This window comes from Odocoileus virginianus, chromosome 20 (assembly GCF_023699985.2).
Source record: "Odocoileus virginianus isolate 20LAN1187 ecotype Illinois chromosome 20, Ovbor_1.2, whole genome shotgun sequence".
NCBI classification, from domain to species: Eukaryota; Metazoa; Chordata; class Mammalia; order Artiodactyla; family Cervidae; genus Odocoileus; species Odocoileus virginianus.
The window spans coordinates 5,874,452-5,894,030 of NC_069693.1; the positions used below are offsets into that span (position 1 = coordinate 5,874,452).

The 19,579-nt window shown below is 49.4% G+C and overlaps 1 protein-coding gene and 1 non-coding gene across 4 annotated transcripts; both read left to right on the top strand.

The window, feature by feature from the left end:
- The first annotated feature begins 49 nt into the window (after positions 1-49).
- NOSIP (nitric oxide synthase interacting protein) lies at positions 50-11,135 on the top strand. Of its 3 annotated transcripts, none has more exons than XM_070450516.1 (9): positions 50-153; positions 7,051-7,223; positions 7,806-7,911; positions 8,765-8,846; positions 9,258-9,420; positions 9,503-9,621; positions 9,816-9,970; positions 10,085-10,193; positions 10,339-11,135. In XM_070450516.1, the coding sequence occupies exons 2-9, from the start codon at positions 7,154-7,156 to the stop codon at positions 10,408-10,410; spliced, it is 876 nt and encodes a 291-aa protein (XP_070306617.1). In that variant the 5' UTR covers positions 50-153; positions 7,051-7,153; the 3' UTR covers positions 10,411-11,135. The 3 variants fall into 3 exon arrangements, with proteins under 3 accessions (XP_070306617.1, XP_020741309.1, XP_020741311.1); XM_020885650.2 differs by having other exon boundaries at positions 51-153; positions 9,783-9,970; XM_020885652.2 differs by having other exon boundaries at positions 65-153; positions 7,153-7,223; positions 9,783-9,970.
- Positions 11,136-14,237: 3,102 nt separating this feature from the next.
- LOC139030140 (U6 spliceosomal RNA) lies at positions 14,238-14,344 on the top strand. The gene has a single exon (XR_011482446.1). It is a non-coding gene; the product is annotated as a U6 spliceosomal RNA (small nuclear RNA).
- The last annotated feature ends 5,235 nt before the right edge of the window (positions 14,345-19,579 follow it).

Genomic DNA, 19,579 nt, shown 5'->3' on the forward strand with positions numbered 1-19,579 from the left:
TAGCCAGAAGAGCTATCTCCGCCACTAGGGGCAGAACTACTTCCGGTCTCTTCGCCGGGCGGAAGCGGCGGAGCGGAGAGGGAAAACAGAGCTCCTTTCCGGTGTAGGAGTACCGTTGAAGTAGCCATCGAGGAAGGAGGGGTCGTCTGTGAGGTGAGTTCTAGGCGGTAGAAGAATAGTGTCAGTGCGATTGCCTTCCCGTGGGCAAGAGTCTTGTGGTCCTGAGGGAGACTGGGACAAGATTTTGAAATCTGACTTCCTGGCAGTCATTAATAGAGCCCTCTAGGTGCCTCAAGTTTGAAGCCGAATTGGAGGTGCCGGAAATCCCTTTAGGTAGCCAAACCGTCATCCGGCAGTTCTCCCCGGAGTATTAATTCCAGTGCAGACGAATGGGCTGCGGATCCCAGGGCACGGAAGAGACTGGGACTCCTGGGGGAGGTCTAAGGAGTGATATTGAATGAGGAGCAACCCCTCAAGAAAGGGTGGGCCCTTTCTTGGCCTCAGTTTCCCAGACCGTGATGGGGAGGGCGGGGAAGGGTTGTGCAGTCGCCGCCGCTGCCTCTTTGCACCTTTGACAGGCCCTTTCCTCTTGGAGTTGCTGTAGGTTAACGTTTTCCTCTGGAGCTTTGGGGTTAGGCAGTCCTAGGTTCTCCCTTTGATGGTGCTGCTGATTCGTTGTGAACTCAGGTCTTGATGGATCCTTAAAGCAGTTTTACTTTAATATTTTATTATGAAAATGTCCCACCTGTCAGGTTAGTTTCTTTCTCTTCCTCCCGTTCTTGTCTCGCGGCAACAAAAATGTGGAGCAATGGACGAAAAGGTGTAGAACAACAGACAAGTTACAGCTCCCTTCAGCTCAAGCGGATAATCTTTTATTAATCCAACACTGCCGTAGGAGTCCTCCTCATCCTTCCTGTCAATCCCTCTTGGCTTCCCTCTTTACACTTCCAGTCTCCTCCTTTTGGCTTTGCCCCGTTCAAAGTAGGGCTTGTACCCACCACCAGTCAATGAAAGGGAATAGAAATGGCATACGCTCAGGCCAAATGATAATTATAACTTGTATAGCCGCAGGCTGTGTTGTTTATGTCTTAATAGGCTCCTAACTGCCTAACCGCGGGTAAGGTTACTTGGAGAAGCCCCTGTGGTCATTTTGTATCCACTGTGTGAATAGGATACACGTGCAGGAGTTGAAAAGTCTCTGTGGTTATATTTGTAGCATATCTGTGAGCTCTCCTGGGTGTGTCTCGGAGTTTAGAGATGGCTTGCATCCCTTTCAGCCAGGCTTCCCCTGGTTGCTCATGTCTAACTTCCTACCTAACACAACTTACATAGAAGTGGGATCATAATATAAAAATTCATATGGCCAGAGTTTCTGTTTATTAATATTTTTGTCATACTGGTTGGGCATTTTTTTAAATTAAATATATAAGGCAAAGTCTGTCTACTGTGACATTTCACCCCTAAATATTTTAGGATACATGTGTAAAAAGCAGAGACATTTTCACAACACTAAACTAACTATACTTCAACTTTAAAAAATGTTTTCAACAACTTTTTTTTTAATTTTAAAAAGCGTATAGGCACACAAAAAAGCAGGAATATTTTCTTCCATGGCCACAATACTATTATCACACTTACAAAAGCAACCCTGATAAAAATATCAATTGTTTGAATCAGAATCAATTCAAATCATTGTTTTGTCATTTAAATTCCTCTTAATTTCTAACAGTGTCCCCCTCCACACCATCCTGTTCTTTTTTTTCTTTTTAATATTTATTTGTTTATTTGGCTGTGGTGGGTTTTAGTTGTGGCACATGGGATCTTCGATCTTCATGATGGCATGTGGGATCAAACCTGGGTCCTCAGCATTGTGACCACAAAGTTTTCTCATCACTGGACCACCAGGGAAGTCCAGTCATTTCTGTTCTTACAGTGCTTTTGTGATGTATTGACTGGATGGATGGGTCGTTTCATTGATTACACACCTACACCCCTGCCCCCCCCCCCCCCCCCCGCATGGTTGGAAGTCGTTAACTGATACTGTCATGCCATCTCTGTGCCCAGCCCCCACCCCCAGGTGCCAGGCAGTGCTGGGACCCAGCCGGAGTCCAGCCCAGGCCCCACCTCTAGGGGGCTCCTAGTCTGGAGGGGGAAATTCTGAGATGGCTGTAGTGGAGGTAAATCAGGGCATTGTCAGAGCATCAGGAATGCCTCCCTCAGGCTTCCCAGAGGAGGCAACTCCTGATGGGGCCTGGGAGGAGGAAGCGGATGGGATTTCCAGGGCCGGGTAGCGGGAGGCCCAGGCCCACAGGGATTTCCAGGAGCAGAGCCAGGCCTATAGGAGCTGCCCCATTCCACACTGAGAGTCAGCACAGGGCCTGGGGCCACCTGCAGCCAGGAGGCACCCGCGATGGCCTCGGCCGCAGATGCAGATGCCTGGGTCAACCCCGGCTGCACTGGGCACCTCTCCCTGCCTCTGTTTCCTTGTTTGTAGTGGCCATTTGTGCTGTGGAGTTCGGTGGAAAGTGAAAGTCGCTCAGTTGACTCTTTGCAACCCCATGGACTGTATTCTCTAAGCCAGAATACTGGAGTGGGTAGCCATTCCCTTCTCCAAGGGATCTTCCCAACCCAGGGATCGAACCCAGGTCTCCCACATTGCAGGTGGATTCTTTACCATCTGAGCCACCAGGGGAGCCCAAGAATACTGGAGTGGGTAGCCTATCCCTTCTCCAGGGAATCTTCCCAACCCAGGAATCGAATCAGGGTCTCCTGCGTTGCAGGCAGTTTCTTAACCAACTGAGCTATCAGGGAAGCCCTGGGATTCAGTGGAGTTAACATGTATAAAATGCTTATAACAGGGCTGGGTTTACCGAACCTCTTAGATGAATACTAATCACTATTAATAGAAAAATCTGAGATAGATGTTCCCTTTTGCTTTTAGGGAGCCTCCCTCCTTCCTGCTTCCGATACTTCCTATATTTGTCTGTGAGTTCCTTGAGTGTAATTGGCCCTTTGGGTTCCCTTAACACAGGCCTCCACCCTCCTGGGACAGCCAGCAGCATCCATGTGACCTCATGCTCCTCTCGGGAGGGGACTTGTAGCATCCTTTAGTTCTTCTTTAGTTTTCTCATTCTTTAGTTCCCAGAGGGATCTCTGACCTCAGGAGATTGAGGATTCAAACAAATCGACTGGAGAAAAAGACCTGGGGAGATGATAAGGGAGGTTTGAATACCAGCTGGATAGAAGATGATGTTAAGGAATTATTAGTGCATCCATGGTGTTGTGGTCATGTTTTTAAACAAAGTAGCCACGAGTTCCTGGAGGCCGTGGCGCTCTTCTATACTTGTGTCAGGGCCCTGAGGGACTGTTAATTAACTTAAATTCAAGCACCAAACTGGATTCAGTCCCTGGAAAACTTCTAAGTATGTGTGGCGCAACCAGGACATGTGAGTGTACATTTGCTCCTGTAAATTTTATGAAATCTAAATGCAGGGCAAGTTCCTCCAGTGAAAATTGTTGTCTGAATCGAGACATATTAAAAGAGTGGACTAGACTGTGGATTTTGAAGATTTCATAGGAGCATGGGAATGGATTAGCCTTCATTCTCGGATTGTGACCTCCCCAGGAGGACTGCCAGCTGTCACTGACCAAGGGGGGGGGGGGCAGCTCCAGAGCCTGGGTGAGTGGGTTCAAGTCCAGCTCTGTTGCCAGGGGGGCCCCATGGGCCTGGTTTCTCCTCTGTAAGAGGGGAAGGTTGGTAAATAATAGCTGCTCTTACTTTGGACGTGTCCTCTCTGAAGTGGTAGTGACAGCAGATGGTAGTAGTTCTATTTTCTGAGCCTGTCCCAACTGAGGAGACCATAAACCTGCCCGCCCCAGTCAGTGGTTCTCAAACTTCTTGGTCTCAGGATCTTAAAAATCAGCAAGGACTCCAAAAAAAAAGCTTTTGTTTGTGGAAGTTCGATCTATCACAGTTTGCCATATCAGGGCAGTTCCCTGGTGGTCCAGTGGTTAGGACTGCGTACTTTCACTGCTGAAAGCCTGGGTTCAATCCCTGGTCCAGAAACTAAGATCCTGCAAGCCACAGGTGTGGCCAAAGGAAAAAGAGATTTACAATATAAGATGAAAACAGACATGAAAGGGTCTTTATTGAAATATTCTTATAACAAAACACTCATCTATTTAAAGTATATAACTGTGGTTTTTCATATAATCAGTATTTTTGTAACCATCTCCACTTTCTGATTTCAGGACATTTTCATCACTGCAGAAAGAAACCCCATCCCCCTTAGCAGCCACTCCCCATTCCCGTCCTCCCTTCTCCCAGTGGGTGGCAGCCACCAGTCTCCTTTCTGTTTCTATGGATCTTCCCATTCTGGACGTTTCATATAAATGGAATCAACAATAGGGCCTCTTGTACCTGGCTTCTTTCACTCTGTATATCAGACGTGTCTTAAAGCCAAGGTTTCACAAGCACAAGTCACACAGCCTCTGGAAAACTCCAGATGCTTACTAGAGAATGAGAGGAACAGAGGCAAACACATACTAGTGTTATGGAAATCACTCTGTGGACCCCCTGAGAGTATCTTAGGGACCCTTGGGGTCTCGGCAGACCTTACTTTGAGAACCACTGGCCTAGGCAAATGGCTTCACTTCTGTGCCTCCATTTGCCTCTCTCCAAAGTGGAGATGCCGATGGAACAGACCCCAGAGGGTGGCTGAAGTTGGATGATTGATGAGATGAGGCTACGGGGAGTTGGCCCAGGGGTCAGGGGTCAAGCAGTGTCCCTTGTGCTTATTCCCATGACAGCCCAGAGAAGTAATGCTCCCTCTCTAGCAGTTCCTCTCCTTTCAGAGAGAAAACGTCCCAGTCCACAAAGCCAAAGAGCTTGGCCACAAGACAAGCAGCCCAGTGCCAAATACCACGGAGGGTCAAGGCAGTTGACAACTAAGAATAGAGTGGGGAATTTGTCCCTGCGGAGGTGAACTCGACCTTCATGAGTGGTGATGGGTGGGGGGACGGGGGCGGAAGCCAGGGGGCCAGAGCAGAGGAGGGCAGTGGCCAGTGAGCTGGGGAGGTGGCAGGTGCCGGACACCTGCTCCAAAGCTGGGGGGTGAGGGGAAGCCGGAGGAGGGGCCATGGGTCGAGTTGGGGTGTTTCACCAAGGTTCACCTCTACACGTAGCACAGTGGCTGCGGCTGGGGTGACAGGAATGTTGCACATGGCGACTGGGGCGGTAGTTAGGAGGGTGTGTGCATCTGCCAAAACACATCAACTGCATCCTTACGGGTCTGTGCATCTATGCTGTCAATGTACCTACTGGGAGGAAGACGCCAGTAGGGGGCGTGCAAGGTCCATAGGTTCCTGGAGAGATTTATGTTTTGAAAGAGAAGGCAAGATTCTGAAAGCATCACAAACCAGGGAAAATAAAGATGAAGTTGCTTTTTTATATTTTGGGAGTCCCTGGTGGTGTCCCCACCCCTGCCTTCTGGATCCTCCTTGCAGGCAGAGAACAGGAGAGAGTATTTCCTGAACATTCCATATGCCAGACTCTGTGTATGACCTCATTTAGTCCACACAGCCATCCAGTTAACGTCGGTACAGCCCATGGTTCTCCGCACCTCCTACCAAAGGGCCCTGAAAGGGAACTACCCGTCCAGAGTCACAGCGAGGAGAGAGCCAGGGCCAGGGAGAAGGTCTTACTCCATTGATCCCATCAACCCTCAGCTTGTTCGATCGATTTACTCTCTGTTAAAAGGGGATTACTCTTTAATCCCCTAGCCTTCCACTAGCCGGTAAAGACCCTGCCTACCAGTGTAGGAGACGTAGGTGATGTGGGTTCAATCCCTGGGTTGGGAAGATCCCCTGGAGGAGGGCATGGCAACCCACTCCTGTATTCTGGCTTGGAGAACCCCATTGACAGAGGAGCCTGGTGGGCTGCAGTCCATGGGGTCTCAGAGTGGGACACGACTGAAGCGACTGAGCATACATGCATCCATCTAGTCAGTCCCCTCCCTTACACAGGCAGCCATTATTATATGCATGATCCTTTTGTTTGCAGGTGTTTACAGTGTTTTGTGCACATGTCGATTGTTGTTTTTTCACCCAGCATCGTGGTTTTCAGACCCACCCATGATGCTCTGTACACACCCAGTCAGTTGCATCTCACTGCTAGATGGTTTCCTTGGTGCGCAGTCACTGTCCATTCCACCAGGGCGGTATATTCAGTTGCCTTCAGCTCCCCTCCAGGATAAACAGCATCACTGCGAACATCCTCACATGGGCTCCCTAGTGGGCGTCGTCTCTGGGGCACACACACAACAAGTGCAGAATCGCCTGCACTCACTTTGTAGAAGTCCCCCAGCCGGTGTTTCCCCAGCATCACCTGCGGGGTTCCTATCACCAACCCTTACCCTGGTCTTAGCAAGCACTCACAGTGCCACCCACCACCTTGGAGAGAGGAGTCAAGTGATGTCTCGTGGTTTTCCTATGAGGAGAGCTTGAGGCATCCAGCTGCCCATCTTTGAGCTGCTTCTGTAAATCGCCTGTTCTCACCCTTTGCTCATTGTCTGATCGGGGTAGCTGTGTTTTTCTTGCTGATTCACCAGAATTCGATGTGCACTCAGTTCTCTCTCTAACACTTGTTTTGAAAACTCAGAATTTATTCCAACGTGAGTGATACGTGAGGGAACAATTTGAGCAACAGGCATACTGCACCTAAGCAAATCCAGATGCGCTCAAGTTGAAATGGGCGTGTAGCATCCACACATGCTCGAGATCCCAGAGCATCTGCTGGGCGCTTCGGTCTCCCACGCATGTTCTCGCCCCACCCATCGCCTCGGATGCTAGGATTTCCCATCAGATTGCATGTAAGCCTCCTTCCACCATCTCAGGATAACTCGCAACTTGTGCCCCTTCCAACACCACTTCCAGTAGCAAACCTCAGGTCTTTTTCAAGATGGAGTGCTTTTTTTTTTTTTTTTTTGAGGATAGAGGTCTTTCTTAACCATCTAATGAGTGCAAAACTGTCTTCCCCTGCCCCACTGCCAGCTTGCCCATCAGGTCAGATCGGGGTCCATAAAGGTCCAGTCCTCTCTGCGTGGGCTCCCTTCGGTCACTGCTGCCTTGCAGCTACCCCTTCCTCCCTGCCAGGATGACGCGGCACGGCAAGAACTGCACAGCGGGGGCTGTCTACACCTACCATGAGAAAAAGAAGGACACAGGTACTGGGTTTGCGAGGGGGGCAGATGGACCCCAAAATGCCCAGGGCACTCGCTTTGCCCCTCTGGTTGAGCTTGCTGTGTGTGACTTTCTGCTGACCGTGCTAACACAGCCCACATGACTAATGGTCATAGCATCATAACATGACAGCCCACACGAGCCAGCCACCTTTTCCCTGTCTTGTACATTAAGTACCTTCCTGTTTGAATTCATCTAAGCCTTCTAAATACCCACAGAGGAAGGAATCAGTGTTGTCAGCCCGTATTCCAGACTGGAAAACTGAGGCCCAGAGAAGTGCGGGTGCTTGAGCTTGGTCCCAGAGCCAGAAGGCCCGGGGGGAGTCAGCCACGAGCCTCTTGGCCGAGCTGGCTCTCGGGCTGCCTCAGAGCCTGTCTGTCTTGTCACTTACCCTCCGGGGATGAACACCTCCTGTAGGTGTGCCCCACCCCCAACCCACAGACCCTGGGCACATGTTCCTGACTGCACAAGGGCCCCCCACCTCCGCTGGGTCCTCGCTTTCTCTCCGGGTTTGCACAGGGGCATGTCCCCTGGCTCCCCATCCCTCTGTGTGTTCCTGTCCCCAGCTGCCTCAGGCTATGGCACCCAGAACATTCGACTGAGCCGGGATGCCGTCAAAGACTTCGATTGCTGCTGCCTCTCGCTGCAGCCCTGCCACGACCCTGTCGTCACGTAAGCTGGGCACGTGGGTGAGCTGGTCGGGGGGCAAAGGGCAAGGGAACCGCTGGAGGGGCTGTACAGCCAGGGCGCCCTAGACAAGCCACCTGCCTTCCCGGAGCCTCGGTGTTCCCCTCTGAGACCTGGGCATGATCCTAGTATACTTCATGGGGTGTGGAAGAGAATATGTTCATAATAGAGGGTAGGGCTCTTGGAACACTGCCAGCCTGTAATAACAGTTCATGAAGTGCTTCCCATTATCTGCCTCTTCACTGCAGAGGCTTCCCTGGTGGCTCAGATGGTAAAGCACCTGCCTGCAATGTGGGAGACCTGGGTTCAATCCCTGGGTTGGGAAGATCGCCTGGAGAAGGAAATGGCAACCCACTCCAGTATTCTTGCCTAGAGAACCCCATGGACAGAGGAGCCTGGTAGGCTACAGTCCATGGGGTCACAAAGAGTCAGAGATGACTGAGCGACTTCACTTCCCTCACTTGACTGCAGAGATCCAGCTAATGCCACATAAGCCATGCCCCCCAGGCAAACCCTTACCAGGCAGGACATTGCAAGGGCTTAGAAGTACCCTCCCAGGAGCCAGGCACAGGCCAGTCCTTTGGTTGGAATATGCAGGGTGTGGATAACCTTGGCCTCCTGAGCTAACCCTTTATGGCAGAAGATATTCCCCCACGCCTTGGAGCACATACAAAGCCAGGAGAGTTAAAATGGCGCGGTCACCTCAGAGAGCTAAGCAGAGCCCCGAGTGAGCTGCCGCCTGTAAGATGCTGAGGGGGTCTCCAGGACAAGGAGCTGATGTTTGGAGGGTGGCTGTTAACTGCTGGCCATGCTTTCTCATCCTCTTCTCTCTTCGCAGCCCAGATGGCTACCTTTATGAGCGGGAAGCAATCCTAGAGTACATTTTGCACCAGAAGAAGGAAATTGCCCGGCAGATGAAGGTGAGCCCGTTTTATGGGTGAAGAAACTGTGGCCAGGAGATGTCACAGCGCTTTCTAGAGGCCACAGAGCTCATCAGTGACAGAGGCAGGGTTTGAGCTCTGGTGGTCTGTCTCCAGCCAAGCTGTTGACCACTCTGCTGCCAAGGGACGGAGAAGCCACCGAGTCCCAAACCAGCTAAACGGGAAATGGTTCGGGGTCCTACAGTTGGTGGGAGGAACCAGCGAAGGCAGCAGAGACACACCGCAGATGACTGTGCCAAACACTAAGAGCCTCTGCCCGTAGTGTCCCCTGCGTGGGTCCCAGTTTGCCCTCCTTTAAATTCAGAGATCCACCCTGGCCCCTACCTAGGGTGCCCCAAACCCACAGCCCACAGGAGGGTGCCCGGCTCACTGGTTCCTGGCCGCCTGCAGGCCTACGAGAAGCAGCGGGGCGCCCGGCGAGAGGAGCAGAAGGCGCTGCAGCGGGCCGCGGCGCAGGACCACGTGCGGGGCTTCCTGGAGAAAGAGGCGGCCATCGTGAGCCGGCCCCTCAACCCCTTCACGCCCAAGGTCGCCTCGGCAGGGAGCGGCCCAGGTGAGAGAGATGAGCATGAGGTGGGCAGGGGGTCCCGCAGGTGCCTTCGTGGGTGCGGCATCCCAGCCCCTCCCCCCCGCAGATGATGCTCAGCCCGGGTCCAGTGCGGGCCCTGCAGGCAAGGACAAGGACAAAGCACTGCCCAGCTTCTGGATCCCGTCGCTGACCCCCGAGGCGAAGGCCACGAAGCTGGAGAAGCCGGTGAGCCCCTGCCCCACGCGCCCTTGCGCCCTCTTTGCCAGAGAGGGCCAGGTTCACACCCCGCCCCCCTCCCAAACCTGGGTCCTGAAGGCCCCCTCCGTATTCTCCCACCACCTGGCTCCAGCCCCGCCTGCTGACCCTGCCTCCCTCCCCCACCCCAGTCGCGCATCGTGACTTGCCCCATGTCTGGGAAGCCGCTGCGCATGTCCGACTTGACCCCGGTGCGCTTCACGCCGCTGGACAGCTCCGTGGACCGCGTGGGGCTCATCACACGCAGCGAGCGCTACGTGTGCGCCGTGACCCGCGACAGCCTGAGCAACGCCACGCCCTGCGCCGTGCTGCGCCCCTCGTGAGTCGCCAAGAGGACAGCCCGGGGACCTGCCGGACACGGCCGGCGCGGGTGTGGCCCCCTTTCTGGGGCGGTGCCCCGACTCCTCACCTCCCACCGTCACCCTCACCACAGTGGGGCCGTGGTCACCCTGGAGTGCGTGGAGAAGCTCATTCGCAAGGACATGGTGGATCCAGTGACCGGGGATAAGCTCACGGACCGCGACATCATCGTGCTGCAGCGGGTGAGTGGCGCCCCTCCTCCCCGCCCCCTGGCCTTCGGGTAACCCCGCCCTCCTTCCAGAGCCCCCGCCCCCATCAAGCCAGGGGCCAGGGCCCAGCCTCACCTCCGCGGCTAGGGAACCCCCACGGCACCCTCTCCTCCTACAGGGCGGTACTGGCTTCGCGGGCTCCGGAGTGAAGCTGCAGGCGGAGAAGTCCCGGCCGGTGATGCAGGCCTGAGCGCGGGAAACCAAATAAATGGGGTTTGGACGCGACTGGCCGTGTGGCGCCTTCATTCACCGCACCTGAGCCCAGTAGCCCGGGAATGGCGTGCACTCCGGAATGACTGCGCTTTGAAAGCCTGGGCTAGGAATGTTTGGTGTGGTCTCACGTTAAGAGTGAAGTCTGAATGGAATGCAAACGCACAGCTGTAAAGGGGTTGAATGGCCGCAAGTCGGAATGTGAGCGGCGACCACCGGAGGGCGCCACGTTAACGGGCTAAATGGAAATCCCCGTGTTCCTTTTGAGTTAAACCAAATTTGAAGCCTGGGAGCTTCAGCGGCACGTGTCTCTCATTGCAAAGTGTAATAAGACACCCAAAGGAAATGAAGTGCTGTGTGAGTGAGAGAAAGTTAGGCACCCAGTCTCGAGAAGGCGGTGAGGAACGCCCCCTCCCCCGCCACCTGAAGGCTGGAGGGTGGAGAGGAAGAGGAAACCGCAAGTGCAAAAGCCGGGAGGCAGCGGTGTACGCGGTGGGTGTGAAGAGTGGGCGGAGGTCAGAGCAACCAGGCCTGGCGGACTTGCCTGGAGCTCGGACTTGACCGGGAGGGCAGGGGGGCCCTTTCAAGCTATGTTTTTAATAACGTTGAGTCAGAAAAACAAACCTGTGCAGTGTGGAGAACCAGAGCTAAAAGTTGCAAAATATGGCAAAGTGTAAAAATAAAGACTGGAAGTCCTGCCTCTCAGAGCGATCCCTGGGTTCTGTCCTTGCAGGTCTTCCTCTACCAGGTCTTTCCCACAGGAGTTTTTTCAACCAAAGAGATTTCCATGCACATATTGCTCCGTTCATTGAACAGTCTCTGCCCTTTCATTTTGGAAAATGATCTTGTCATTTAAAGCCCAGACGAGATTCATAAGTGTCTTTGAGTGCTGGGCAAGCTCATGTCTGGTGTAGGACCAGTGGATGCATCTGGTTGGAGGGAAAAGTGTTAACAGCAGGAGGGTGGTCATCCTTGCACCCTGGGGAGCCCCCCAAACCCAGCATTTCCTCCCTCAGACATTTCTAGAACCTTCATGCGCTGCTCTTGGGATCCCAGTCTCCAGAAACTAGCTCAGGTGCTGCTGACACTCAAGGCGCCCTTGCCCTTTGGGGCCTGTCACTCTGCAGTGTGTGCAAGTCCTGGCCACAATCTTGGCAAAAGAATGCTTGTACCCATTTTGCAGAATAGCTCACTGAGGCTGAGAAAGCTTTGCCCAAAGTCACACTGCTCAAGGCCATAGCTGTATCCAGCTTCCCCCAAAGATCAGCCACCTCTGGATCCCCTTTTTCAGTCCTGTCTTCCCCCCTATCATTTTACCCTTCCTTCCTTAGACTTGACACACTGCCACCCACACACTGCTCCACTGTAGCAAGCTCTCACACCCATCCCTTTATACCCAGAATGATAAGAGATCAGCCCTCCCTAAACACCCCCAATCCCTGTCCTTCTTAAGAGGCTTTAACCACCGGGAGTCTTTTCTCTTGGGACCACACCCACCCAAGGACTCCAGTCCTGTTCATGTGTGGTATAGGCCACTCGCCACCCCAAGTAAACACTTAAAGGTGAAGCTTGGAAATCCCAGATTTCCACAAGGAGCCTAAACCCCACTCCTTAATTCACAGGCCCTTTGAGACACCCTTTCCTGGGAGGGGTGGGATGCAAGTCAAGGTCCTCACTCTAAGAGACAGGTTTCCTTTAAGATTTCAAATGTAACAAGGAGAGGAAGCAAGTGTCAGACCACAGCAGAAGCTGAAGGGAGGGACGGGAAGTGGAGACAAATTTTGTCTTTTCTCAGCAGAGGTTCTCTAGATGCTGGTCTACAGTTTAGAGCAAGAAATGGGCATGGGGGGTGTCGCTTGTCTTGACCTCCAGCATCAGCCAGCCCACAGACAGCATTTTAGGACAACTCTAATTACTAGTTGAGATTTTTTAATCGGGAGACTTTTCTAGAAAGGGAAAACTAGACAGGGAGAAAATTGTTGGTGTCTAGGGGAACAGGAGGCATTGACTGCAAGGCAGGCATAATAAGAATTTCGGGAGGCGTGATGGATCTATTTGGTATCTTAATTGTGGTGGTCGGATGACTGATTTATCAAAACTCATAGACCTATACATCAAAACGAGTGGACTTTATCTGAATCAAAATTTTAAAATGCAAAAGAAAGGGGATATCGTGAGAGTAGATTTTCATATCCCTTTAAAAATGAGCATAGCAATTCCACTTTTAGGCATAGACCCCAAGAAAATTGAAAACATATGCTCATGCAGAAACTTCGACATGAATGATTCCAGCGGCACTAATCCTCTAATAGCCCCAAAGTAGAAACAACCCGAATGTCCATCAGCTGATGAGTGGGTAAACAAAATGGGCTGAATCCATGCAATGAAATATTACTCAGACATAAGAAGGAATGAGGTTCTGATCCATACTACAACGTGGATAAGCTTTGAAAACATTATGCGAAGTAAAGAGTCAGATGAAAGGTCACACATACTGTGTGACCTCTGTTACATAAAATGTCCAGAATAGGCAAATCCATAGAGACAGTAAATTAGTGGTTACCAAGGGCTGAAGGGGGCTTCCCTCATAGTTCAGTTGGTAAAGAATCCGCCTGTGATGCAGGAGACCCCGGTTCGATTCTTGGGTCAAGATGATCTGCTGGAGAAGGGATAAGCTACCCACTCCAGTATTCTTGGGCTTCCCTTGTGGCTCAGCTGGTAAAGAATCCGCCTGCAATGCGGGAGACCTGGGTTCAATCCCTGGGTTGGGAAGATCCCCTGGAGAAGGGAAAGGCTACCCACTCCAGTATTCTTGGGCTTCCCTTGTGGCTCAGCTGGTAAAGAATCTGCCTGCAATGCGGGAGACCTGGGTTCAATCCCTGGGTTGGGAAGATCCCCTGGAGAAGGGAAAGGCTACCCACTCCAGTATTCTGGCCTGGAGAATTCCATGGACTGTATAGTTCATGGGGTCACAAAAAGTCGGACATGACAGCGACTTTCAGTTTCACAGGGGCTGAAGGGAGGAGGGAAGTTGAATGGTTCTATGAAGACCTTTAAGACCTTCTAGAACTAACACCCAAAAAAGATGCCCTTTTCATCATAGGGGTCTAGAATGCAAAAGCAGGAAGTCAAAAGAAATACCTGGAGTAACAGGCAAATTTGGCCTTGGAGTACAGAATGAAGTAGGGCAAAGGCTAATAGAGTTCTGCCAAGAGAATGCACTGGTCATAGCAAACACCCTCTTCCAACAACACAAGAGAACACTCTACACATGGACATCACCAGATGGTCAACACTGAAATCAGATTGATTATATTCTTTACAGCCAAAGATGGAGAAGCTGTATACAGTCAGCAAAAACAAGACCAGGAGCTGACTGTGGATCAGATCATGAACTCCTTATTGCCAAATTCAGGCTTAAATTGAAGAAAGTAGGGAAAACCATTAGACCATTCAGGTATGACCTAAATCAAATCCCTTACAATTATACAGTGGAAGTGACAAATAGATTCAAGGGATTAGATCTGATAGAGTGCTTCAAGAACTATGGATGGAGGTTTGTGACATTAGATCTGATAAAGTGCCTGAAGAACTATGGATGGAGGTTTGTGACACTGTACCGGAGACAGGTGATCAAGACCATCCCCAAGAAAAAGAAATGCAAAAAGGCAAAAAGGTTATCTGAGTAGGCCTTACAAATAGCTGTGGAAAGAAGAAAAGTGAAAAGCAAAGGAGAAAAGGAAAGATATACCCATTTGAATGCAGGGTTCCAAAGAATAGCAAGGAGAGATAAGAAAGCCTTCCTCAGTGCTCGCTTCGGCAGCACATATACTAAAATTGGAATGATACAGAGAAGATTAGCATGGCCCCTGCCCAAGGATGACATGCAAATTCGTGAAGCGTTCCTTATTTAAAAAAAAAAAGAAAGAAAGAAAGCCTTCCTCAGTGATCAATGCAAAGAAATAGAGGACAACAATAGAATGGGAAGGACTAGAGATTTCTTCAAGAAAATTGGAAATACCAAGGGAACATTCATGCCAAGATGGGCTCAATAAAGCACAGAAATGGTATGGACCTAACAGAAGCAGAAGATGTTAAGAAGAGGTGGCAAGAATACACAGAAGAACTGTACAAAAAAGATCTTCATGACCTAGATAACCACGATGATATGATCACTCACCTAGAGGCAGACATCCTGGAATGCAAAGTCAAGCGGGCATTAGGAAGCATCACTAGGAACAAAGCTAGTGGAGGTGATGAAATTCCAGTTGAGTTATTTCAAATCTTAAAAGATGATGCTATGAAAAAAAAAAAAAAAAAGATGATGCTATGAAAGTGCTGCACTCAATATGCCAGCAAGTTTGGAAAACTCAGCAGTGGCCACAGGACTAAAAAAGGTCAGTTTTCATTCCAATCCCAAAGAAAGGCAATGCCAAAGAATACCCAAACTACCACACAATTGCACTCACTTCACACGCTGGTAAAGTAGTGTTCAAAATTCTCCAAGTCAGGCTTCAACAGTATGTGAACCGTGAATTTCCATATGTTCAAACTGGATTTGGACAAGGCAGAGGAACCAGAGATCAAATTGCCAACATCCACTGGATCATCGAAAAAGCAAAAGAGTTCCACAAAAACATCTACTTCTGCTTTATTGACTAAGCCAAAGCCTTTGACTGTGTGGATCACAACAAACTGTGGAAAATTCTTTAAGAGGTGGAAATACCAGACCACCTGACCTGCCTCTTGAAAAACCTGTATGCAGGTTAGGAAACAACAGTTAGAACTGGACATGGAACAACAGACTGGTTCCAAATAGGGAAGGGAGTATGTCAAGGCTGTATATTGTCACCCTGCTTATTTAACTTATATGCAGAGTACATCATGAGAAACACTGGTCTGGATGAACCACAAGCTGGAATCAAGATTGCTGAGAGAAATATCAATAACCTCAGATATGCAGATGACACTATCCTTATGGCAGAAAGCAAAGAACTAAAGAGCCTCTTGATGAAAGTGAAAGAGGAGAGTGAAAAAGCTGACTTAAAACTCAACATTCAAAAGACTAAGGTCATGGCATCTGACCCATCACTTCATGGCAAATAGATGGGGAAACAATGGAAACAGTGGCAGACTTTATTTCCTTGGGCTTCAAAATCACTGCAGATGGTGACTGCATCCATGAAAGTAAAAGATGTTTGTTCCTTGGAAGAAAAGCTACTCCAGGAAGGCCTGGAGTCCATGGGGTCACAAAGAGTAGGACACGAATGAGCGACTGAACTGAGGGGCTGAAGGGAGGAGGGAAATGGGTAGTGACTAATTAAAGCCACCTGCCTTGGAAGCATGGCATCTCAACAGCTGGACCGCCAGGGAAGTCCCTGGGCAGCTTTTAATCATAATTTGTTCCCTGCAAATTTGTTGCTATGTCTATTGTTTTGATTAAAAAAAAATGTTTTCAGTGTTGTTCAATTGCTCAGCTGTGTCCGACTCTTTGTGACCCCATGAACTGCAGCACGCCAGGATTCCCTGCCCTTCACTATCTCCTGGATCAGGCTCAAACTCATGTCCATTAAATTGGTGATGCTATCCAACTATCTCATGCTCTGTCACCCGCTTCTCCTCCTGCCCTCAATCTTTCCCAGCGTCAGGGTCTTTTCCAATGAGTCGGCTTTTCTCTTTGCATCAGGTGGCCATGCAGCTCTCAAAAAGCTACAAATCTGCCCTACTCCTTCCTATATGGTAGAAGTATCAATAAACAGATATGCAGATGACACCACCCTTATGGTCAAAAGTGAAGAGGAACTAAAGAGCCTCTTGATGAAAGTGAAAGAGGAGAGTGAAAAAGCTGACTTAAAACTCAACATTCAAAAAACTAAGGTCATGGCATCTGACCCATCACTTCATGGCAAATAGATGGGGAAACAATGGAAACAGTGGCAGACTTTATTTCCTTGGGCTTCAAAGTCACTGCAGATGGTGACCGCAGCCATGAAATTAAAAGACACTTGCTCCTTGGAAGAAAAGCTATGACCAACCTAGACAGCATATTAAAAAGCAGAGACATTACTTTGCCAACAAAGGTCCATCTAGTCAAACCTATGGTTTTTCCAGTAGTCATGTATGGATGTGAGAGCTGGACCATAAAGAAAGCTGGGGGCTGAAGAATTGATGCTTTTGAACTGTGGTGTTGAAGACTCTTGAGAGTCCCTTGGACTGCAAGGAGATCCAGCCAGTCTATCCTAAAGCAAATCAGTCCTGAATATTCACTGGAAGGACTGATACTGAAGCATCAATACTTTGGCCTCCTGATGCGAAGAGTTGACTCATTAGAAAAGGCCCAGATGCTGGGAAAGATTGAAGGCGGGAGGAGAAGGGGACGACAGAGGATGAGATGGTTGGATGGCATCACCGACTCCATAGACATGAGGTTGAGCAAGCTCTGGGAGTTGATGATGGACAGGGAGGCCTGGCGTGCTGCAGTCCATGGGGTGGCAAAGGGTCCGACACGACTGAGCGACTGAACTGAACTGAACTTCCTAAGCCGAGTCTCCACCTTCTGCCACTAGGTGGCAGTATGTTATAATTAAAAGCTTTGGGCCACAGGGATTAAAAAATTCCAACCCTCCCACAAATAACAATTATAAACTCTGGGTAAGACAAAACAATTACTGTCTAGGCCTTACCCAAAGTTAAATTAGTCTCATGATATATTTTACTAATGCTCCTCTTTAACATAGGATTCATTTTCTCAGTTTTTCCTGTGAATTGTAATCTCCAGGACGAATATACTTTCCAGTTAATTTGCAATCCTTTAGATATCTGTTTGGTTACACTGGAGACAAAAGCAAGCACACTGTCCCTTTGAAGGAAGTTGTTGTTCAGTCATTAAGTCGTGTCCAACTCCTTGCAACCCCATGGAATGCAGCATGCCAGGCTTCCCTGTCCTTCACTATCTCCCAGAGTTTGCTCAAACACATCCATTGAGTCAGTGATGCTATCTAACCATTTCATCCTCTGCCACCCTTTTCTCCTTTTGCCTTCAGTCTTTCCCAGCATCAGGATCTTTCTTTTCCAATGAGTTGGCTGTTCGCGTCAGGTGACCAAAGTACTGGAGTTTCAGCTTCAGCATCAGTTCTTCAATGAATATTCAGGACTGATTTCCTTTAGGATGGGCTGGTTTAATCTCCTTGCAGTCCAGCAGTCCAAGGGACTCTCAAGAGGCTTCTCCAGCACCACATTTCAAAAGCATCAGTTCTTCAGCGCTCAGCCTTCTTTATATTCTCTCAGATCGGTACATGACTACCGGAAAAACCATAGCTTTGACTCTATGACCCGTTATCGGCAAAGTGATGTCTTTGATTTTTAATACGCTGTCTAGGTTTGTCATTTTTTTTTTTTTTTCCCAAAGTGCAAGCGTCTTTTAATTTCATGGCTGCAGTCAACATCCGCAATGATTTTGGAGCCCAAGAAAATTGAAGGCTGTAAGGTAATCTTAATTGGGGAGTAATTTCTTTAAGGAGGGTTTTCACCACTTCAGAGGCTTTTTCTGTCTGGGTGGGATATGCCTCCTCTCATCCTGAAAAAAAAGTGTCCAGCTAGTGTCCACCCTAGCTGGTATCTGAAATTTCCCACAGCATAAGGCATTTGAGAAAAGCCTCTGTGATGGTCCTCAGTGGGCAGGCTGACTTTGTGTCAGCTCGCTGCCTTTCTTTTCTTCCTGTATGAGAGATATTCTCTTGGGTTTCTATTACCATTAAGTGACAACTGTCTTTTTCTCATTCTGATGTAATACACAAATGCTTGCACCTAGATAATTCCATTATTCTTCCTTGCTTCACCACAGAGTAGCTACAGAGCCATTCAAAGACCCCCGTAAAACCATACATAGCAATTGAGCATCTCTAACCATTAAAAGATGACTTTTGGCCTTGCCATCCACCAAGTGGGCTGAATTCTGGGATAAAGCCTTCAGTGATTTTAGGAACCAAGTGAAACCTTTCTCTTCTCCCTGGGCATGTCCCAGTGTGGGACAGGGATAGACAGGGTGTGTGTGTGTCTATCAGCATGTGTGTCTGTATGTTTGTCTGTATATGTGTATCTGTGTCTGTCTGCCTTTCCTCCATTTGACATCAGTGTGTAAATAAATGGTACAAAAGCAAAATGAAATAAAAAACCCCAGACCACAAGCAAAACTCTAAATAAATCCTCAAGTTTGGCCTCGAGGTTTTACGTATCACAAGAACCATCAACTCAACCCCTGTGCAATGTGACTCTTTGGAGAGCTGCTGTATCCAGCCAGGCCAACGACCCAGGAGACCACAGACAATGAAATTAACACAGCAAAGGTAAAAGTCCACGGGGCACAGGGTCCCAAGATGACCCCTCCCCAACCCTCTTGTGGAGATCCTAACAGGTACTGTGGTCACACAATGTTACCCATTAAGTATTATCTGCCTCTCAGTCGTTGGTTTGTAGCTGTAATCAGATCATCTACCCAAAATGTGCCCTAGAGGGTTCTCTTTAGGGATAGTCAGAACATTCCTCAATTTACAAAGACAGAAACACAAGAAAAATAACACACACACAGCACACACAATTACCAGCATCCCAGGAAACAAACAAACCGGTTCACAATTCAGGGAAAAGCTCAGCAATCATTGCCTCTCTCCAACAGGGTACCCCACTTCAACATAAAACAAATTGGCTTAGTCTGGAGGAAAAAGTTTCCTCCGGAAATGACTTACCCTACTGTATGGAACCCAGCGGCTCCCACGTGTTGATTTCTTGCTCCAACTGCCAAGCTATGCGGCAGCTGGTGCTACTTTGGGGAATTCTGAAGAGAAGATCCTCAGGACAAGTGGTCCCACAGCTGCTAGGGTTTTGCCCCAAAATTCCCTAACAGGGGCAGGTTGGCCAGGAGCAAGGAGGCTCCTAGTTGGCTTTGCCAAAATTGGTACTGCTCCCCTCACAACAGGCCAATAAATCCAGAGAGGAGTTGTCAGGGCAAAGTCAGCAGACCAAGAAAGTGGTGGACTAGTGTCTCAAAGAACCATCTTCTCCAAGTTAGAATTCAGACTTCTTTTATACTAAAAATGGAGAGAGAAAGTCCTGGTTCTGGGTCAGAGCCTGGAGGGGATGTGTTCATTTCT

Coding starts and splice junctions, on each gene's coding strand:
- NOSIP (XM_020885650.2), top strand. CDS start 7,154: ATGACGCGGCACGGCAAGAACTGCACAGCGGGGGCTGTCTACACCTAC. Junction 7,912..8,764: donor TGCCACGACCCTGTCGTCAC/GTAAGCTGGGCA, acceptor CTCTCTTCGCAG/CCCAGATGGCTACCTTTATG. Junction 9,622..9,782: donor CCACGAAGCTGGAGAAGCCG/GTGAGCCCCTGC, acceptor CCCCCACCCCAG/TCGCGCATCGTGACTTGCCC.